Source organism: Talpa europaea, assembly GCF_964194135.1.
Source record: "Talpa europaea genome assembly, chromosome: 9".
Taxonomy (NCBI): Eukaryota; Metazoa; Chordata; class Mammalia; order Eulipotyphla; family Talpidae; genus Talpa; species Talpa europaea.
The window spans coordinates 13,880,277-13,903,364 of NC_140076.1; the positions used below are offsets into that span (position 1 = coordinate 13,880,277).

The following is a 23,088-nucleotide window of genomic DNA, read 5'->3' on the forward strand; positions in this document are numbered from 1 at the left end:
AAACACAAAGAAATAGAGAGGAATGAAGTTTAAAGCTCTTTTTGGGTGGCTTAAAATCTGACTATTCTGAAAACTGATTAAACTAGGTTTTCTAAGTGAGCAGTTCCTTAACCTTCAATTAGTAAAACATTAAGATATTTATGGCATCTGCCACTGACCTCTATTCTGCAATGTAAGAGTTAATCCAGCAGTTGCTGATTAAATACGGGTGTTAGGAAATTCAAGAATTACAACAGAGGTCCAGAGGGAGGAGGGTGAGGAATAGTGAGTGTGTGAGAGGAACTCCAGATAGCAAGTCACACAAAACTACCCCTTTTATAAGAAACAAAACTGAAATGAATGCTAAGACTCACTCTTTATCTGGGAATTTGTGGTAATTTTTGCGCCAGTGGGATTATTCATATTTTCACTCTGAGTATTTGAATTTTCTAATTTTGAAGAAAACATTCTAGACTTGTATGTTTTTGTAATGTTCAATTATAATTCAAAAACTCTCGATGTTCCAATATAAAATCTTATGCATTGTGTGTGTATTTGTACTTGTAATCTGTGACTATATATTTTTAAAAACAGCTTTATTGAGATTCATATGTATCATATAATCCACTCATTTGAAGTGTATAATTCAGTGGTTGTGAGTACAGTCGTAAAGTCATGCAGCCATCACCACAGTCTAATTTTAGAACATTTTTTTATTACCCACAAAAGAAACCCTGTACCCATTAGCAACTTCCATTCCTTTTCTTCCTCCCCTCTCCCCCCAGCCTAGGCAACCGCTAATCTACTTTCTATTTCTATGGGTTTGCCTGTTTTGGACATTCGATATAAATGAAATATATAATATGTGATCTTTTATGACTGCTGCTTTCATTTAGCATGATTTTTCAAAGTTCATTCAAGTTATTGTGTGTATATCCTTACTTCATTGCTTTTTATTTTTAAATTCCATTTTTGCATGAATATACTACATTTTTTTTTTTTACTTTGCTTTTTAAATTTAATACTTCTGAGATAATTGCCTGTGGAAAGATAAGGGAGATGATGATGAAATTCCTGGTTCTTTGCCTCAGATGTCGCAACTTAGAGCTATGGAAGCTGGCAACCTGGGGACAGAAAGCTCCAACGAAAGTCTGCTTGCTCTCTGTAGCCAAAGAACCAGGAAATAGGCAGCCCAAATAGGACAGAAGTATGGACAATAGCTACTTCAAACAAAAATCCCTGACCCCAGGGCCTCGCCTGGTGGCGCAGGCGGTTGAACACTGCACTGTGAAGCTCTCCACAGCCTCTGCAGCTCCGGTTTGATCCCGGCCGACCGTCAAGGGTCCCACATGGCACGCAGACCTCTCCTGCCTCGCCTGCTGCTCCCCTCAGCAGTGTATTTCGTCAGTCTGCCTGTTCTGTTCCCCGCTCTGTCTCTGGTGAATCCTCTCACCCTCCCACGCATCTGGCCTGCACCCGGGTTCTTGTATAAATAAATAAATAAATAAATCTTTAAAAAAAAAATCCCTGACTCTGCCCCCATCCAGCAAAGCCCATTGGTTAGCTGAAACTTTTATCTTCTGGTGTGGTGGTCTGTAATTTAACACATTCTTTACTGCTAGGTTTTGCTATTACAAATAATGCTTCCATGTTCTCCCCTTTTACTTGTATCTTTGGACATCTGTATAAATGTTTTTACTGAATACATTTTTCTACATATGAAATTGTTGGGTCATTAGCATACAATGAAGCTCTCAAAACTGATCCTTAAAACATGACAATATATGAGAAGTGTTACTTTTCAGCTTATATTGTCTCTGTTTAATTGAGTAATTTTAATTGTTTTATCCTCTGGCTTACCCTTTCTTTCTTCTGTTTTCTCTTTGGCTGTTAAGCCCATCCTTTTATTTCAGTTATTATATATATATTTTTTTTAAGATTTATTTATTTATTTATATAAGCATTGGGTACAGTCAGAAGCGCAGGAGGGTGAGAGAATTCACCAGAGCCAGAGCGGGGAGCAGAGCAGGCAGAGGGACCGAAGTACACTGCTGAGGGGAGCAGCGGGCGGCAGGAGAGGTCTGCACGCCATATGGGACCCTCCTCTGGTGGCCAGGGAGCAGCCGGGGATGGAACCGGTGCTGCAGAGGCTGCGGGCAGCTTCGCAACCCAGCGCTCAACCGCTGCGCCACCGGGGAGGCCCCTTCAGTTACTATATTTTTTGGTTCCTAAATTTCCTATTAAAATTAAACTCAAACTAGCCACATTTTAAGTACTCATCAGCCATATGTTACAAATGGTTACTGCATTGGGCAGTGGGAATACAGGTAATTCCTATTGTTAGAAAAAGTTCTCTGGGCAATGTGTACTAGCCTGGCCATTTCTAAGAGAGAGGCAAACAAAGAGCAAAATGATAAAGCACAGATTTCTACTCCACCTTCCAAAATGTAACTTTTCCTGTCTTAGGTATTCTTGATTAAAATTCAGAAAAAACTCTGTTGTTTTGAGTATCATCATTTTGATCTTGTTTTTTAATGTTTATTTCTATTTCTATTCCCCAGGCTGGCAGTGATGGTGAAAGCATAGGAAACTGTCCCTTTTCCCAGAGACTCTTCATGATTCTTTGGCTTAAAGGAGTTGTATTTAGTGTGACAACCGTTGATCTAAAAAGGTAGGAATTGATTGATCAACTTAATTTGCGTATATACCTTACTATTTTTTTTTTCAGTTTGATCCTTTCTTATCCCTCACTTTGATGACATATATTCTCTAAAGGTAATATATGGTATTAAGGTTTGGCTGACTTATGTACAGATTTAACTAGTCTGAATATTATGAATAACTCATGCTGTCAGCAGATCACATGTGGCCACTCAGTCTTTTAGTAACATAACTTATATTTCAAAAGCAGTACCAGAAAAAAAAAAAAAAAAAAGCAGTACCAGGATTATGACTTAGTGTGGGTGTGGCTTTCTAGTTAAACATGGAGCTGTGAAGAACTTTCTAAGCAGGAAACTTCTTGATCTCAAATGTGTTAAATTCATGGCCCTTGTGAGGTGGAATTTTAAAGACAGAATACTGCTATGATCTACTTTATTCAATCTATTTTTCAGAGAATAATAGAAATTTTCCACAGTATCATTTTAACCATATTTGGTTAACATTATTGTAAAATAAGAGCAACTATCCACAATCTTGTGATTGTTCTTGCTAGGTGAAGAGTTGTTTTTAACTTTCTCTTCCTAGACCATAGTTGGAGAGGGCTGAAAAGAGCCTGGTAAATGGTAAGCTCTTTTGGCTATTCTTCCTCTGTAGATAAGCCTACTGAGGAAGTGAAGAACATTCATACTACCAAAAAAAATTTTTTTTTATACTTTTTTTTTAAAAAGATTTATTTATTTATTTATACTAGCACTGGATACAGTCAGAAGCACGGGAGGGTGAGAGAATTCACCAGAGCCAGAGCAGGGAGCAGAACAGGCAGACTGATGAAGTACACTGCTAAGGGGAGCAGTGGGCGCGGCAGGAGAGGTCTGCGCACCATGTGGGACCCTTGCTGGTGGCCGGGGATCAAACCGGTGCTGCAGAGGCTGCGGGCAGCTTCGCAGACCAGCGCTCAACGGCTGCGCCACCGGGGAGGCCCACTTCCAAAAAAATATTTTAATCAATGGTTAAGAATAGTTATACCGGGCCTCCCCGGTGGCGCAGCGGTTGAGCGCTGGGCTGTGAAGCTGCCCGCAGCCTCTGCAGCGCCGGTTCGATCCCCGGCTTCTCCCCGGCCACTGGAGGAGGGTCCCACATGGTGCGCAGACCTCTCCTGCCATCCGCTGCTCCCCTCAGCAGTGTACTTCGTCAGTCTGCCTGCTCTCCCCTCTGGCTCTGGTGAATTCTCTCACCCTCCCGCGCTTCTGACTGTACCCAGTGCTTGTATAAATAAATAATCTTCAAAAAAAAAGAATAGTTATACCAACAGAAAAGCAAGGATTTGTCAGTGGAAAAGTATTCCTCTTAACACAAATCCTGCAACCTGATTGGCTGTTTATTTTTAAAGCATATCAGTCATGAACAGCGTCCAAGAAAAAAATATTAGCTGGCTCTCACTTGATTAGCAGTAGGATGTCTGTACGTTATCCTTCTGGGCATCACATGGTCAGAGGTATCTGAGTGCTTTCATCCCTTCCCAGTTCTAGGCTAGCATGCTTCTGGGATCTTTGGCAGTTCCTTAAAATGTGTGACTATTTATTGCCAGCACGTTTATTTGAGACTTTGCAGACTTAAAATGTATTTATTGGAAATACACAATGAAGTCTTCCAAGAACCCCATTTCCTTATGAATCTTTGGGTTTAAGAGTTAAAACTACAGGCTCTTTTGAAGATATACCTAGTTCATGTGGGACAGAACTGCTGTACAATGAACTCATGTAGTTGCCATCTATTACTGTTTTTTTCCCCCTACACGCATTCACAAAAAGTTTCCCAATATAATTCCTAAAAATAGACCATGCTTCCAGGCACACACCCTTCCTTGTGTCTTAAAATGAATCTCTTCTTTTCCATTTTTGGCTTGGAGAAAGTGAGTAGACTGCCATGCCTCCCAAGGTCTTTTTTGAACAGCTTTTTTGCTTGTGGTGCTCACCAGTTCTCGTGCCCCAAATGATGAAATCTGTGTCAGAAAAGAAGTGCATGCATAATGGCTGTTTTAGAGTTATCTATTTCACTTTTCATTTACAAACTTTTAAAGGCATTATTCCTGTAAGTTGATTAATACTTGAGGATATTTATATGTTTAAGAGTGATGTACCCTACACATGAAAAGTAACACATGGGAAGTAAGATTCAGTGCCTCTTAATTAGAAAACATTACTACTCAAAGAAGTGTATGTTTGTTTATCTACTAAAAGTTTGCTTAAAACCAACAGTGGTGAGCTCTTCAATTGGAACCTATATATTTTTAAGAAATCTTAGGTCTATAGTACATCTAAAAACTCTTCTTAAGGGCAATTTAAAAAAAGTATTTAAGTAGCACATGGTAACAAATTCCCTGCACCACCAGCCCTTGGCCATCGACTTCCCTTCATGGAGATCACTGCATTGAGGTTTAGTCTTTATCCTCCCAGAACTTCTCTATGAGTTTAGATTGTTACATTTTTTTTAGTAAGATTTCAAAGAGAAGGTACCCACAAGACTAGGAATTGACTCAAAAAAAGTATAAGAGTTGTCACAGAGGAATAAAACATTGTGTAGTAAAAAGTACCTTTCTTAATCTTAATTTTAAAGCTTTAAGTGCGACTTTTTAGAAAGCTGTGGGGGAGAAAATGCCTATAATCCTTATTTTCTTGCTTTTCTTGGTAATTGCCTAATTCCTCTGTGAAAAGAACTGATCCCTGAGCAAACCTGTGGAGAGCAACAGAAATCTCCTGAGAGCTGCTTAGAAGCCCACTCTATGCTCTGAAGAAATGATTGTCACATGACATTTCATCCATGAGAACAAACCACAGTTTCTGGTTCTGGTGCCACGTGACATATTCTCTTTGCCTCTCTGTTGGTGATAATGACTGTGCTGGCAGTATTTATGTGCCCCAATGAGGCTTGGAACAATCTCCCATAGCTTGTCTGCCAGTGCAGCCTTAATGCTTTCGTGGGAGTTGTTTCTAAACCTAATTTTCTGTTCTTGCTGCCTTTGTGCTAAAGATCGTTTAGATTAAAAGTGCCCAGGCTCTAGAAGGAACTTAGGTTTCTGTCAACTACTAGTTGAACAAGAGTTTCATATAAATGTAAGTGAAAATATTAAAATTTGGGATGTATTTAAAGATGTTATCACATGTCATCAAATGAGGAGCAACCATGGCATAGGAGAATGTATTCAGGGTAGGGACCTAGTGCTACCCTGTCATCCACATCCCTGGCACCCTGGGCAAGCCACCTCTTGGATGTCGGTCACCTCTTACTAAAGTTAGGAAAAAAGGAAGGGGAAAATAAACTAAGCTTTTGTCAGCATTTAATATGCATTAAACACTGTTCAGGGTAGTTCTTTACTGCTCTTATTCAACCCTTTTCAGACCTGTTATTGATTAAAATTCATCATTTTATCACACTGGTGTTATAGGGACTTTTTGGCTGATAGATTTGTGGCTGTGATCAAGGTCTTTATTTGAAGACTTAATATAATACTTTCATTATACCCAGAAGTTCCTAAATCAGAGATCAGAATCTTTAGATCACAGATTGCCTGAGAGGTGGACAAGGGGTGGAGGAAGTATGAGATCAGTAATGTGAGAGTTGGGGAGGGGGAGAGGGACGGGGAGGGAGCGAGCCGGCACTGAGAGACGGGACCAGGTAAACTTTCTGCTTTTGAGAAATGAGAGTAGAAATAGGTTTCAAGAATTAACCTTTGGTTGTAAAAGCTATGATATCTGCTATACTACTGGTGGGTTAAAATCCCCTGTCCATACTATTCGCTGAGAGAATAGAAAACCCGGCGAAGCCTACTTTTAAGAAGTTTGAGAAATGTCTGTTTCCAGTCTCCCATTCCCACTTAAACATGCAAACTGTTTCATCCTTTGCGTTGTCGCTAATGATTTCCTTCTGCTTCAAATGTCAGCATACTGTTGGTAATGTATTGTGTGAGCCCCACGTGTAAGTTGCCATAGTAATGACAAAGCTTTGGAAAGATTGTTGTGATAGTTTAAACTTCAACAGTTTTGTAATAGTTTAAAATGTTAATGGAACTGAAACTGATAGTTCTACATTGTAAGGCAGTATATATAAACTCAGAACAAACTCTGATTTCCAAATAGATACCTCAGATAGTTTGTTTTCATTGTCATGTCTGTGGTTCCACCCTTAAAACAGTCTGTGGGTCCACCCTTAAAACTGTTCTTAAAACAGTCTTCAGCAAGTTGAGAAATCACTTTAATTCTGGGTAAAACTTTAGTAATGGCAGTGTGAATGCCATATTCAGTGAGTGTGAATGGAATGAGACAGAGCAGCCTTTTGGAGAATTCATCCATTTCCAGCTGCTGGCCAGTCAAGAAATTCAAGTTCCATTCTTTTCCTTTGGAAACTTGACTTGTGTTACACGAAACCCTTGTTAGGACAGTTTACAATTCGAGTTTTGTGTCTCACGAATGCATTCTGAATCACATGTATAGAGTGTGTGTGTGTGTGTGTGTGTGTGTGTGTGTGTGTGTGAGAGAGAGAGAGAGAGAGAGAGAGAGAGAGAGAGAGAGAGAGAAGGATTTCTCTGCCACATTCTTATGTTCTCTTTCAAGATGATTTTTAAGATGACAAAATGCTGTTATGCCACTAAAAGCTCAATTACAAAAATCAATTGTTAGTGAATGCTTTTCTAAACCTGTTAACAGTATAAACTCTTCTTATAAACTGTGTTAATAACATCTGTTAGGAATTATAGAAGCTGTATTTGAAATCTTTTCATGGGCACTATTTCATTTTAAAATTATTACTCCACAAACTGACATTAGGCAAAACATAGCAGTATACCACACCTAGTAAAAATAAATACAACACTTTAACTAGGTGGACTGGGACAAATAGACAAATGCCTGGTAACTAGGGTCTTGGTGTGTTCTGGTGAGTGCGTAATTCATTCATCCAGTTAGTGACTTTTAATATTAGTCAGAATAGAACAAATGTAATGAATAATAATTAATAGGAGTAAAAGTGTTCTGAAATAAATGAGGGATTCTGTGGTGTTTGTATTTTTTGCTTATGTTTTTGTAGTCTCTTGATTTATTTGAATGAATTTTATACCTTAAAAATCAGCATCTTCAAAAGGGGACTGAATTTAAAAGATAGGTTCTACCTACTTAGTATTTTCCCCTCCATTTAGTGAGTCAATTAGTTAGATAGGTCATCGTCAGGTACAGCTCCAGTGTCTTATGGCTGTGCCTACTCATCTTCTACCAAGTAGTTGGAACTGAGCCACCAACCTGATGTCCTCCGATTGTTGCAGGTGTAGCCAATAAAATTTTAATTGACGCTAAGCCACTTAAGTTGCTTCAAGTATTAGCTCCTATAAGGCTTCTTTCTCCTCTCTTTTCCTCTCTGTTTCTTGTCTTGGTTTGTTTTTCTTTAGAAGCAAAATCGTTAGGAACAGAATTCTTAGAAGATTACTATTTAAAAAAAACCTACTCTGATAAGTAACCTCAAGGCATGGGCTTTATGCAGTTGGCTTTTTTTTTTTTTAAAGATATCTCTTAGGGGAAACTGTTGAATGAATTTGCATGAATTGTTGAACATTTATTAAAGGCCTTTTATGAAATAAACAAAAAATTGTCCTTGAAAATTTTAGCTGTTATCTCTGTTTCAGTTTCATTTATCTTGAAATGTTAGGTTTTTGTGAAACATCTGTAAGATGAACCTTTGTTGGGCAAACAAAACACTTGAGCCCTTGAGTGCCAGGTGAGGACCAGAAGGTGAAGAACCTTAGATCCTCTTTGGTTGGTGACTTAATATATACCTTGTAAGTGAGTCACCTCAGTGCTTACCATTTGTCCATTCTGGTGGCGCTAGGGTTAAGACACAACCTATGAAGCTATCTGCGGCCACTGCAGCACGAGTTCGATTCCTGGCCAGCCAGGGAGCAACCCACACGGTGCAGCAGACCTCTCCTGAATTGACCACTGCTTCCCTTAGCAGTGTACTTTGGTCAGTCTGCCTGTTCTGTTTGCCACTCAGTCTCTGGTGAACCCTCTCAACAACCCCCCGCCCCGCCCGGTGCCTCTGGCCTGTACCCCAGCTCTTGTATGCATAAATAAATAAATTTTTAGCCTTTTTTTTTAAAAAAAAGATTTATTTATTTATGCATACAAGAGCAGGGGTACAGGCCAGAGGTGTTGAGGGGTGAGAGGATTCACGAGAGACGGGGGGGGAGCAGAACAGGCAGATTGACTGAAATACACTGCTGAGGGGAGCAGTGGGCTAGACAGAAGAGGTCTGCTGCACCATGTTGGTAGCTCCCTGGCTGGGGATCGAACACATGCTGCAGTGGCTGTGAATAGCTCCATAGGTTGCGCCTTAACCCCTTGAGTCACCAGGGAGGCCCAAAACCTATATAGCTTTTCAGCAGAAACAAGATGGATTTGGTGATCATATGTTGATTTCATTGTACTTACATATTTTTATATTAATCAGATTTTTTTTATTACCAATCAGTTCAGGCTAGAAAATCATTTTGAACCATCACACTCAGAGGATCAAGTGAGACTGCCAGTCCCACTCCTGTCTAAGGCTCTGTTAATGTGATTCCCAAAGCAGTCATGACTTTCATTTGCATACTTTTATTTGACTCACTTTCACAGACATTACGTAATATATGATCTTTCTATACTAAGCAGGTCTTATATCCATAGGACAGATAAGAAAATTTGGATAAAGAGGTTGTGATTTATTTGGTCACATTGCTGGGGGGCATGACAGAACCCTTTAATTTGGGACTTTAAGGAGGTTCTTTGATGCTTTCTTCTCATGCGCTAATTTTAGCCCTTCTGTAATAAGTATTTTTGTTTAAAGAGCTTCAACTGTCATAATTTATTATAGAAATAATAGCTTATTTATTTTGCCACTTTCCACCAGGTGTAATTTAATGCATCGATCTCTTCCTTCCTTTACCCTGTTCATAAAATATTTATTTATACAAAACACAAATATGTTATTACCTTACATTTAAGCATTTATGGGCTGTTAATCATAAAAATGTTGATGGATATATTTATTAATCCTCATTTTGAAATAATTCTCAAAATTCTCATTTTGAAATGAGAAAAGTATTTTCTCATGTATACATATATACACACATGTATATAGAGAATATTTTTGCTTATTACTAGCATCATTTATGGGAGATGTGTGTATTCTTTCTCTTATGCAATTTTTTTAGCTCTATTTATTGTGATGAAATACTGTTCTTACCTTTGTGCTACTTTTTTTTAACTTGAAAATCTTAAGACTTGAAAATAAATATGTAAACCCTAAATTGTTAGGGTTTCTGTACTCTTGATTATGTAAACAGTCTTTGTGAGTTGAGGAGGAAAGAAATTAAAGTGGGAACCGATTTGAGTCTGTGAGTGAGAATGAGTGGATTACTTAAAGACCAAGGATACTCAGGTCTTGGATATGCTGGACCTTTTAGTGATCAAAGAACAGGTTGCCAGGATGATAAGTAAAAAGGAGTAACCCAAAGAAACCATACTGAAGGCATACTTCAGTATTTCAATAAATATTGCTCTGGAACACAAGCTTTATGTATTCCTATCATTTTGTGTTCAACTTGACCTTGTCAGACCAAATAAGGCTCAGTGAAAGAATCACAGTTGAAAATCAAATCAGATCTTGACTTTTAAAGTCTTTTGGAGCTTGGGTTCTGTTTTTTTTTTTTTTTTTTTAAGATTTATTTTTTGTTATTTATGCATACAAGAGCCGGGTATGTGCCAGAGGCTTGGGGGGGGGGCTGGTAGTGGTACGAGGACCCACCAGAGACAGAGTGGGGAGCAGAATAGGCAGATCTACTGAAACACACTGCTGAGGGGAGCAGCAGGTTAGACAGGAGAGGTCTGCTGTGCCATGTGGGTCATCTCCCTGGCCAGGGATTGAGCTCATGCCACAATGCTGGAGATAGCTTGATAGTGCTGAGTGTTGAGAGGGCTCACTAGTGGGCTGAAGTGGGCCATTTTGCTTTGTAATAGGGTAGGACTGACATTCCTTGTTATTGGTAAAAGTAAACATACCAGTTTTCCCCATCATTTTCAGTGTCTTATGTATTTTTAGTTTTTCCTAATAGGAAAATGTTTTCATTGTTTAGTTTTTAATTTCTTTGGCAACTGTTGGCTTTGACATTTTTTTCATGTGTTATTTTATTTATTGCTTATCAATTTCTTTTGGACCACACCTGTTTGATTTTTTGATGACTTTTAAAATGAATTTGGAGGGGGCCTCCCTGGTGGTGCAAGGGGTTAAAGCACCACACTATGAAGCAATCCAAAGCCTCAGTAGCAGGAGTTTGATCCTCGGCCGGCCAGGGAGCAACCCACATGGTGAGGCAGACCTCTCCTGTCTCTCCTGTTGCTCCCCTCAGCAGTGTATTTCAGTCAATCTGCCTGTTCTGTTCCCAGCTCTGTCTCTGGTGAATCCTCTCACCCCCGCATCTCTGGCCTGCACCCCAGCTCTTGTATGCATAAATAAATAAATCTTTTTTTGAAAAAAGAATTTGGACAAAATCCTTGTCTGATATATATTTTATTCTTGTTCACTATAACATCTTACTCATTCTGTGTTGTACTTCCCCATTGGATGTGCTTTCATATTTTATATATTGAAGTAATTGTATTATTAGATGGTCAAATCTGGTGATTTTTTTCCCCCTATTGAGTCTGGGCTTGTAGGAAAATGGAAAGGAGATAGCACCCGAATTTGGAATTTTATCATTGAAAAGCACTGTCGGAATTAGTTGCGCTTCTTCCTTATTTTACCAAATAAAGAAGGCCTGGAGATGTTACAGTTAATCCATTTTAACACAGAGTTGGGGCCAGAATTGAGATCAGAGATGATTTTACTAACTCTTTGTCCCTCCTGCCCTTCTTCCCCTCCCCCCCATTTTACCCCCATTTCTAATGAGCAGCTCAGTTAAATGTAGAGTAAGAATGAAGGTCTTTGTTTTTTGGTTAAAATCAAAGACTTAATTTTCTTTAAATGAAATGCTTTGTGGAATTTGCTTCTTATTAGGGTACCCTGGCAGCTGTTATAAGTAGTGGAAAAAATACTGTTATTTATTTTTACATACTTTAAAATTTAGAGTATTGTTGCCTTCTCAGTTAAAGTAAAAAATGGTTTTGACCACTATTTTGCCTAACAGGAAGCCTGCAGACTTGCAGAACTTGGCTCCCGGGACCCACCCACCATTTATAACTTTCAACAATGAAGTCAAAACGGATGTAAATAAGATTGAAGAATTTCTTGAAGAAGTCTTGTGCCCTCCCAAGTGAGTATCAAAGAAAATAAGCATGGCAATATTTCCATCTCTTTAAAGCTTTGTCTTATCTGAACTTGAGCCAAATTCTCACAACATTAAGTTGAAATGGGCTTCTCTTCATTCATTATAATAAAGCTACACACATTCAGAATTGACCTCTGATTAGGCCAATTAGCCATACCCAGAAAGGTTGCAATCTGGTCAAAGTAGGTTTGGGACATGTGAGATAAGTCAGGAAGGACTGGTTATCTGAGGGATATAGGTCCCAAACCTGAGAGAGATGTTTAGGGAGGAGAAGAGATGAAGAAAGGCAGGGTCAGTGAACCTGGCCAGAATGTCTAAGCAGGGGTGTGGTACAGGCTTCTGAGGATTTCCTGTCAGGCCATTTAAAGGTAACTTTCTAAAACTACCACCCAAGGGAACCAACTTTTTATTTTCAGAAGGTGTCCTGGGATTCAGTTTTTATTTATTTACTTTTTAAGGTGTCCCAGGATTACTATCCTGCATAGTAATCCACATAGTTAGCAATTTTAAAGTACCCAGCTATTTGCTATCATGTGAGGTACACTTGAGGAAATTGGGGAACATGTATACTACAACAGTGACCTATATCGCAACTATGCAGTTTTGCATTATAATGTACTCTTAGCATGGGTTCAAAACATAATTGGTTTCTGTCAGGCTTTCCAGTGTCGTTATCCTGAAAACACAAATTACTCTTTTCTTCTGGCCCAAGCCTTTCTTGCTAGTTGACTTGACTCTTACCCTCCATATCCAGATACATTTCCTAGAAATGGGGTTATTGGATCTGAGGGCACTAAAATGATTGGTTACTCAATATCCCATTCATTCATTCAGCAAACACTGTGTGGACTACAAAGCTCTTTGGATACAGAAGCGCGTGAGACACCAGCGCTGCACTCACAGGGCACAGTAAAATATGGACGCAGCATGGTGTTGTGGGAAAGTGAGTGGACTCAGGAAAGGTTTTAGAGAAGAAATAACACTTGAATTAAACTTTATTTTAAAAACAAAGTGATATTAGGCAGGTGAATGAAGGTGTGACAGGCATTTGAGGCAGGAGAATAATTTTCAGTAGTGTTCCTTTTTGGGAACGTGAAGGCGTGGGGCTGGAGCATGTGACAGGCAGGGTTGGGGTGGTAGGCCACAGGGCTGCTAGTAGGAATATGGCTGTGTCTATGGCTTGCCCGTCTTTTGTGAACACAATTGCCCTCTGTTTTTAGCAATCTCTCATTTCTAAAATTTCATCTTAATCCTGTGTGCTTAGAGCTTATTTTCTGCCTTTCTTTCTTTCTACTTAAGAGTCTAAGACATCTTTTATGTCTACTTTTTAGGCACCCAAACCTTCCTTCCATCCCCAATAAAGTTGCTGTATCCTGACTTTTCCTCCAGGCCATGAATATGTGTATAATTAGAGTACAATAAATCAAAGCTTGGATCTTCGTAAAATACAAATTGAAGTTTTACACATATCAGTAAGAAACTATTATGAACATGCATCATAGAACCTAGTAGATTCCCTTTTATTCTTTAGAAGTCTGTCAACCCGGAAGAAAGTTCTATATTTGCTACCTTGTCCTCAGATACTGATGAAAGTGATGTCCCTCCCATGTAACTGTAGATCATCTGTCAATGTTAGATCATAGGCAGTTTAAACCACTTATTCATTCTCTGTAAAGGAAACTGCATTTTGTTTTAAAGCATTGTCTGTACAAATCCTTTCAAGAATATTTAAATTTTTTAAATTAGTGTGTTGATAACAGTCAAATTTAAGTCAATGGACTGTTTTCCCATACTCTCTTCTGTTCTTCAACAACAGCAGCAGGATTAACAACCACATAAATAAGGAATTTTCGTAACCCCTTATTTTTTTTGAGAGGTATAGACAGTGAGGAAAGAGTAGAACTAGCATCAAAATAATTTGATTTCTTGGCAAGCAGTGTTCTGTAAAACATCTTTTTTTTTTAATTTTGGGAAATTTGTTGATTGCTTTTATTATTTCATGATTCAGTAAGTAACACATGCTTATGTGAAATATTTTGGAAAATATAAATATTTGGCATTTGGAATTCTAGGAAACAAAGACATGAAAAAGAAAATCAAAATGACTTTTAAAAAAATTTTTACATTTATCATTTTTTACATTTTTTAGGCAATATTTGCTTCCCCCGACCCCCTCAGATTGAGTCCCCCTAGAATTTCCTTCCCCAAGGCACCCGTGCACCATCACCACAGTCCCCTGTGCTCCTCCCTCCCTCCCTCCCTCTCATCCCTCTCCCGCCTCATCCCCTGCAGGATGTCTCTGGTTTATAATTGTCTGTTTTTGCTTTGTTGTGTAAAACATCTTGTCTTTCTGAATTGGGCATTGACAAGAAAGATTTTCACTTTGATTTCTGAATGCAATTTCATCAACATTTAGCTTGTGCATATTCATAGAGATACTCTAACCAGAGATGGTCTTCTCTTTCAGTTTTACTAATTTAAAATCTAGTGATCTTTCTGTTAGAAAGGGTTACAGTGTGTTCATTTCTCTCTAGGGGTATTTTCCTTGTGTTTATGTTGTAGTTTATATTTGGAACAGAGCTTCTAAATAAAGTTTTAAAATTTCAGTTATGCAGAAGGGCATATTTTTGATGTTGCTAATGCCTCTGTTGCTATTAATTAACATTCCAGTGCTAATTATGTGTCATGCACTGTCATTGTGGATTACTTTGTGGATTATCTCAATTAATCCTCTCAAAGGCTTTATGAAGAAGTTGAAGATGAGTAATCCAAATAATTTGTTCCAGAATTCAGTTACTGGTAGCATAGCTGGTACATTTAACTTTTTCAAAGCTGGGTCTGCATAACTTCAAAAACATATGTTTCATCTGTTCTGTTTCTCATTTTGTTTACTTTGGGTTTTATAAAAGAGGTAATATATGTCTTTAATTGGGATGGTGCTTTAGTGAGTATAAAATTGAAGACTAGCTCAGGAGGAGAGGTAGGAAAGACACTAAAGATAGTTTCCTTGACTGTGAGGAGCAAGTGGGACTGAAGGTGGTTGTCATACCTAATTTAAATGATCCTTTTTAAAAAGCAGGTGAGGTTTAACTTCTGATGACTTTTTATTTTTTATATGCATTGGATCAGTATGTTTAGACTGGGGGTGCTATCCCCTTCGTGGGCTCTAGAACCCATAATGTGAGATGCTGACCAATCAGCATACTCTCTGTCATGCAGAATTGTTTCTAGAGGATGAGTGGGAGGAGGAGGTGTTTCTGGGACCACCGCATGCACATGCACCCCTTTTCCCCTTATCCTTCTTGGGGCATACAGGACCATCCTCTAGGACAGGGAGGTCTTCAGGTCCTTGTCCATGGCTTCTCATACCCTGATTGTTAGCCTTCTGTTTTCCAGATGGGGTTAGGAGAAAGCAGAAGAGGTGTACGAACTGGTAGGCTAGAATCTAGCATTTCTAATAACATGGTTTTGGCATTTGATGATAACTGAGAACAGAGTGCCTTTATTCGAGTACTTCCTGATTTAATCACGACTTACATACACGGTCAACTGTCTAGAGTCGTTTAGAATTTAGAGACTAATGAAACATTTAAATGAAGGAGCTTTTGCTGCTTGGTGTAACTGTAGGTTTCAAAGAAACTTTCTCTTCTCCTCTGGGGAAAATATTTATTTATTTTTAGTTTCTAAATGAAGGAACTACTTTGCCAGAAAAAAAAGTTTTTTAAAAAAGCTTTGAAACTTGGATTTCTAACTGAAGCAGACTTGGATACTTGGCTAACTTACTAATGGAAAGAAGCTAGATAATTTTGGAGGAGAGCTCTATAAAATGTTAATAAGCCTTTTTTAAAAAATGAGAAATACAGACAATGAAAGCAGGATTTACTAGGATAATTTCATGGGCAATATAACCAGTCTTTATTCTTACATTAAATGAGAAAGGAGAAAAAGTCTGAGGTCTTACTAAAGGGATAGAAATATTCTTAGCTACCATTAATAGTCTGAGGAATAAATGTGGAATAAAAGGCTGATCTCAAAGACTCAGTTGATGCTCACATCCATTCTGTTGTTGATACACAACCTTTAATTAGTTATCTGTCTTCCTTTTGTTAAACATTAAAACAAATACAATGATGGGAAATTATTGCTTTTTCAAGCTGTGTGCTAAAACTTATAATAATGGGTGGGTTTATTAAAATCAAGTGTTTTGGGAATGCAAAAAAAGTTGGCAGCTGATCTTGGACCTGTGGCTTAGTATTTATCTGTTAGGATCAGATCTGCAATGAAACAAATGCAAAAGTAACACCCTGCCTAGGGACAGGAAATCTGAGTTTTAGTTAATAATTTTAACTAGCTAGTCACTTGGAGCCAAGTATGTATGCTTTCTGGACGATAACTTCCCTTTAGTAAAAATGAGAGATTGAGGTGAATGGTCTCCTGGAGACATTGTTTTGTATGCATTAAAGTAATAGCATAAATGTAATGGTTTGTCATGGAGGTGAAGAATAGGACCAGTTTAACCTGCTTTTGAGAACAGTGTTCCATATCCTTACTCCATATGAATAAGGATATGCTGACTGCAAGTCTTGCTCATTAAATGATAGATGTTTAGTAAGTTTGCTTCAATTTGGTCATTTTAGATCCTCAGGGTGACGCCTGACACACAGAATAATGAATGTATGTGTGAGGAATCGATATGCAAATAATTTTTAATTCAGTCCTGTCTTCCTGGAAGTTATTTTGAGAATTATGATGTTTATTTCACTAGCAAAAGCAGGTACAGCTAAATATTGGTTGGGTAAAAGTAGAGGAATTTTGGAAACTTGGCTAGAGAAAGGCGTAGATGTATTGAAGAGGTACTTATGTTCATTGCACTATTTTTTGTTTGGAATGAGTCAATGAGGGCTCTGTATTACAAGCTGTGAAAACATTTAAACTGAAGCCTGGTTGTTTTTATACCCAAGAGAAGTCCAGGAATGTTAAACCTGAGGTTAACTCTTTCAGCCCAGGTAGAGGAGGAAATAAAAAGGGAGGTAGGCGCTAGGATGGGCGGAGAGAGAGAGAGATTGTGAGTTTTCTGTAGTTAGGAAAAAATATTTACTTACATGTTGCAGATGTAAAAACTCAAGTGAAATTTATTTACTATAGTTACACATTGAAACATTTGTTATATAAATTTGTTTATAAGAAAGAGTTAAGAATTGAGAGGTATTAGAAAGGTAAGTTGAGGGCCTCCCTGGTGGCAGAAGAGGTTAAGAGACAACCTATGAAGCTGTCTGCAGCCTCTGCTGCACGAGTTCAATCCTGGCCAGCCAGGTCTGCCACATGGCGCAGCAGACCTCTCCTGTGTCACCTGCTGCTCCCTTCAGCAGTGTATTTCAGTCAATCTGCCTGTTCTGTTCCCCACTCTATTTCTGTTCCCCACTCAATCCTCTCTCTCTCTCACTCACACACACACACACACACACACACACACACACACGCCCGCATCTCTGGCCTGTACCCCAGCTCTTGTATGCATAAATAAATCTAAAAAAAAAAAATCTAAAAAATTAATTAAAAAAAAGAAATTTTAAAAAAAGAAAGGTAAGCTGAGCATATAGGTGTTCAATAAATACTTTATATTCTCCTTATGTCCAATTTTTAGGAGAATTCAAAATAGCATTAAAAATAGGAATATGAAAACTGAACTGAAGTACAACTTGCAACTGAACTAAATTTCTTTCTAAAAATACCCCCCTTTTATTTTTGATTGTAAATGCAACACAGCATCTTAAAATGTATGACTAAATCTAAATAACTAGTTCAATGTTAGATTTTTCCCAAAGTCTTATTTCCTCCAAGTCAAATTTCCAGTGAATTTTTGCAGAGCATTTAAGCAGGTGAATCTTCCGTAAATTGATGCTAAGACTCTCTCTAGCTCTGGCCCCTGGAGCTGAGGAGTTGAACTTTTTCACAGGCACTTTCCATTGTTCTTTTTTCAACTTTTTTTTTTTAAGATTTATTTATTTATTTATTTATACAAGCACTGGGTACAGACAGAAGCGCGGGAGGATGAGAGAATTCACCAGAGCAGGGAGCAGAACAGGCAGAAGGACCGACGTACACTGCTGAGGGGATCAGCGGGCGGCAGGAGAGGTCTGTGCGCCATGTGGGACCCTCCAGTGGCCGGGGGATTGAACTGGCGCTGCAGAGGCTGCGGGCAGCTTTGCAACCCAGCGCTCAACCGCTGTGCCACCGGGGAGGCCCCACTTTCCATTTTTGAGGAAGAAATACGCACTAACTATATGTGTTCACAATTTAAATGTATAAAACACACATTTGTATGTGGTTTTTTTTTTTAAACTGTTGTGTCTTGCATGTCTGTTTTCAAAGTAGAAAAACTGTAACAACACAACAGAGCAGTTAACAGAATTCCTGATATATTCGCTTTTGCTCAGCGCCCCCTTTACAGTCTAGTATCTGGGAAGTGTGTGGAAAATTCTGAGTGTAGACTTGGGGTGAGTGATCTGCCTCCTGTTATTTTTGTCCTTCACCTCCTGTGGATGATCAAGATGCTTGACCAGCTTCTCTGGAACTGCTGTACAGGACTGGCTCAGTGCCCACACACCAAACTTGGCACTGCTATTCGAGAAAGTGCTATACTTGAAATGTGGCTAGAGCAACCAAGGAAGCAAATGTTTGATTCTGTGATTAAATTAATATTCAAATAGCCACACATCACTAATGGTGACCATCTTGGACGATTTAGATGCAGTATTTTTCTATGAGAGAAAGTTCTCTTGACAGTGCTGCTCTGGAGCTCTCTAAGATGCCCAGACGCCCGCTGACTTGGCACAGGTCTCTGAGCAAGCAGAGTGTTTCCCCAGCAGTCTGACTTATAAAATGGGGATGGAGTGTGGGTGCCCTTTGGTTGCCAAGAATATCAATATGTGAACAAAAACACTGTGCAGAGCTTTGCTTCCTAAGGAAAAAAACACATCTTGAAAATATCATGGAAAATAGGTGATGGCATTTCTTAGACTAATAACTGATAAAAGATGCCCAGTATTGGTTTGTTGATTGAGAGAACTTATGCTAGTGTATCTTTCGAGGATCTATAATCCATTCTCACTTTTTCTATTTAGGTACTTAAAGCTTTCACCCAAACACCCAGAGTCAAACACTGCTGGAATGGACATCTTTGCCAAATTTTCTGCATATATCAAGAATTCAAGACCAGAGGCTAATCAAGGTAAAAAACAAATAACATGAATCACAAATGCAACCCCCACCCCCCAAAACAACCCCACAAGATGAAACCCTTCCAATTCATAACACCTAAAACCCTATCATCAGTTATTTTATTTTTTTTTAAATTTTTTTTTTCTTTAAAGATTTACTTATTTATACAAGCACTGGGTACAGTCAGAAGCTTGGGAGGGTGGGAGAACTCAACAGAGCCAGAGCGGGGAACAGAACAGGCAGAGTGATGAAATACACTGCTGAAGGGAGCAGCGGGCGCAGCAGGAAAGGTCTGCTGTGCCATGTGGAACCCTCGCCAGGCGGCTGGGGATCAAACTGGCTCTGCAGAGGCTGCGGGCAGCTTTGCAGTCCAGCGCTCAACTGCTGAGCCACCAGGGGAGGCCTTCATCACAGTGATTTTAAATGAATACTTTGGAGTCTTGTCATTCCTATAAGTATTGAAAACTGGCTTTCAGACTCGGTCAGAGATTTGATGATAAATCTCTTTTGCTGTTTTCCTATGTTTCAGTCTATTGGGACAATACCTAGCATATGCCTATGATAAAATATACATTGAATTGGTTCTCATGTTCTTCTGAGAAGTTAATGTGAAGGGATCTATGCAAAGAATTAACAGTGCATTGAAAACATGGATTGTGTGGTTGTGGTGGGAGTAGATTAATAGAGCTTAACTTAAAATATTATTGTATTTTTTATTTATTGTTGAGTACCAGCAGCCTAAATCAGCCTGAGTGGATTTGGGACTGATAACCCTTAAAACACAAATTTTGTAACTGCTCCAACAGGGCATTTACAGTCATTAACCTTCCTAATTTCTCTTTATCCTAAAACTAGGACTTGAGTTTCAGGTCATATTTTCATGGTGAGCATTGTTTAGGTGGAATAGATGCAGTTCTTATTTATTAAAGAACACTGTCATCTCATTTATTAAACTCATATATAGTGAAGGGAAGCCTCTTAGAGAGAGGTCCCATTTAGCGAGCCTCGCTGTAACGCCACCATTAAAGAATTCCCTTTTTCTTCTCTTTGGGATGGTAAGTCCTGTTCTCTCCGGGGGAAAGCTGTCTATAGAAAGGATTAGTGTTTAATCAGAATTTATACATGTAGCCAGCTCTAAAGAGATTTTAGCTCATCACAGGTTAAGATAAATTTGATAGATTGAGTGTGGTATTTTGTTTTGTTTTTGTTTTGGGACAGAAATTTATGGCAGAAAATGAACAAGAATACCAAAGGGGAAAAGTGTTAGTGTGGGTGAAGCAAGAATAAGCATCTTTAAAAAAAAAAAAATCTATAAACACCTGCTGATTTCCTTGTGTTATTTTAGCAGGCAGATTTCCAAGGTGTTTGGGGTATTTTTTTGACTATTACATTTTTAAATTGCAGTATTTTATAATTTAGTTATTGAATTGCAATGGTTTGGGAAATAGAATTCACTCTATGGGATTTTTTTTTCTACAGTGAAGGGAAAAAACCTAGTGTCCAGGCCTCCTTTACATGTATTAAATGTGTTCCTGTAGCTGCCTGGTTTGGGGGAATTATTTTCCTTAGTAATTGGCTTTTTTTTTTTTTTCTGACTAATGTTCCTATCCAAGTATTTTATAAACTGAGTAAACAGTTACATTGGAGTCTTCTGATCCACAGACAGTGTCCTTGCTGTTCTGCCTTTCCTCCATGCAGGTGACTTTTCTTTTCATAAAGCTATCTAGCCTCGTAGCCCAGGTGCTCTTGCTGCCTGCTTCTTTAAACTCTCTTAGTTAAAGTCAGGTTTTATTTCTCCATGTCACTTTTACAAGCTGGTGGAAGGCTGAATTTCTTTTGCCACTTGGTGGGGAGGAAAAGGGAATAAAATGTCTGCTTTGAAAAACCAGTTGTGTAGGGGGATTGAGGTAGAGGGAGAGAATTAGGCAGAAAGTGAGTCATTTAAGTATGACTCTGTATTCTATTTTTTCCTATCAATTTGTCTTAAGTAGCCACCTACACTTAATTGTCCTTAGAATTCTGTAAACAATGAGAACAAACATCATAGTGGAATGCACAGTGCATGTTTTAGAAGATTTTATATTAAACTACCTATTGATAAGTAAGAATTCCAGTTGCCAAGCAACTTCCCCTACAGGGCTGTGGTCATTGCACCAGACTTCAGGAAACTATTCTAAATGACTGTGGGGCTTCATGTGTCTTCCTTATGTTTGCTGCGTGGTATATGTTTGCTGCAGGTCTTTTATCTGTCATTTTAGTGTGATTAAATGCCTTAAATAAGCCCAGGAAACCAGTGATCCACCTCCTTATTTTCCCAGACAATAAATAATTTACTAGAGATGGATTTATCATTTTGCATGGTAAATCAGAATAGTCTTGGTTGGAAATAAGAGTTGATGTAACCTTGAAGCATTAAAAGAAAAATTAGTGGTTAATTACTTTTGTAGGGTTGGATTAGGTGTGATCTGTCCCAGAGTGCCTACATTTTTTCAGTTCTATAATTAATCAATTTATATAAGTTCCAAAGTGTACCTAATATATAATTACTAGTCTGTTGGAATTTATATTTTTAAGAGGTCACTGAATTTAGCTGTGATGAAAGCTACCATTATCTGCTCTGAGGTGTATTTCATAATGTCCTTCCTAATTCTTATTTTTAAATGGAGGCAAGAAACATAGTTTCTGATAAGTTTCTTTTTATTTAAGATTCATATCCTCCCCACTCCCGTTCTCCCCCCTCTCCCCAATTTAAATTAGAGGGTAGTTGTGTATCATTGTAGCTGTGACATAGTATTGTGTATTTAATAATTTAAAAAGTACTGTTGCCTCTCCCCATTTCCCGCTGGTTGCCTAGCCTTTAAGAGTTGGTTGAGGGCCTCCCCGGTGGCGCAGGCAGTTGAATGCAGCGCTGTGAAGCTGTCCACAGCCCCTGCAGTGCCAGTTTGATTCCCGGCCGGCAAGGGAGTTACCCATATGGCACAGCAGACTTCTCCTGACTCGCCCGCTGCTCCCCTCAGCAGTGTATTTCGTCAGTCTGCCTGTTCTGTTCCCCACTCTGTCTCTGGTGAATCCTCTCACCCTCCCGCGCATCTGGCCTGTACCTCGGTTCTTGTATAAATAAATAAATCTTAAAAAAAAAAAATTGGTTGTGTGAGAGTACCCTTTATTAGTACAAGCAGTAGCCTTAAAATATATCTTCATCCAATAAGTACTAATGATTTTGTTTTCTTCATTGTAATTTACTGTTTTTCTACAAAGATAGTTTTTGTAAGATTAATTCTTTCTGCCTTGCATTTACTTATCCAAATTATATAAGAGAATACTGTATACTTATTGAAAAAGTTAAAATAAATTTAATGAAATTCATTAATGAAATGGTGCCCCTCCTAACCACATCACATAACCCCTTCCTAATAATATGTACCCTTGTTTTTAAATGTTATTTTGTAGATATTATATATGTGTATTTATGTGTACATTTACATTCTGGCATTGTCTTTTTCATGTATTATATAGTAAAAATCCTTTCATATCAAAACATAGTTCTATCTGCTTAATATTACATAATATGGATTTTAATTTTCTTGTTGATAATCTATATAGTCTCAAGTTTTCTTTTTTTTTTAAAAAAAAGTTTTATTTATTTATGCATACAAGAGTTGGGGTATAGGCCAGAGGTGTGGGGGGTGAGAGGATTCACCAGAGACAGAGTGGGGAGCAGAATAGGCGGATCTACTGAAATACACTGCTGAGGGGAGCAGCGGGTGAGACAGGAGAGGTCTGCTGTACCATGTGGATAGCTCCCTGGCTGGGGATCGAACATGTGCTGATGGCTTCATAGTGCTGAGACTTAACCCCTTGCGCCACCAGGGAGG

General features: G+C 38.6%; 1 protein-coding gene across 1 annotated transcript in view; it reads left to right on the plus strand.

Moving 5' to 3' along the window:
- CLIC4 (chloride intracellular channel 4) overlaps positions 1-23,088 on the plus strand; it is a gene marked incomplete at both ends in the record, with an annotated part of 48,858 nt that overhangs the window by 23,460 nt on the left and 2,310 nt on the right. Inside the window, 3 exons of the mRNA XM_084243133.1 lie at positions 2,541-2,650; positions 11,852-11,977; positions 19,117-19,223. Of these exons, the coding sequence (XP_084099259.1) occupies positions 2,541-2,650; positions 11,852-11,977; positions 19,117-19,223 (343 nt within the window). The remainder of the gene's footprint in view (positions 1-2,540; positions 2,651-11,851; positions 11,978-19,116; positions 19,224-23,088) is intronic.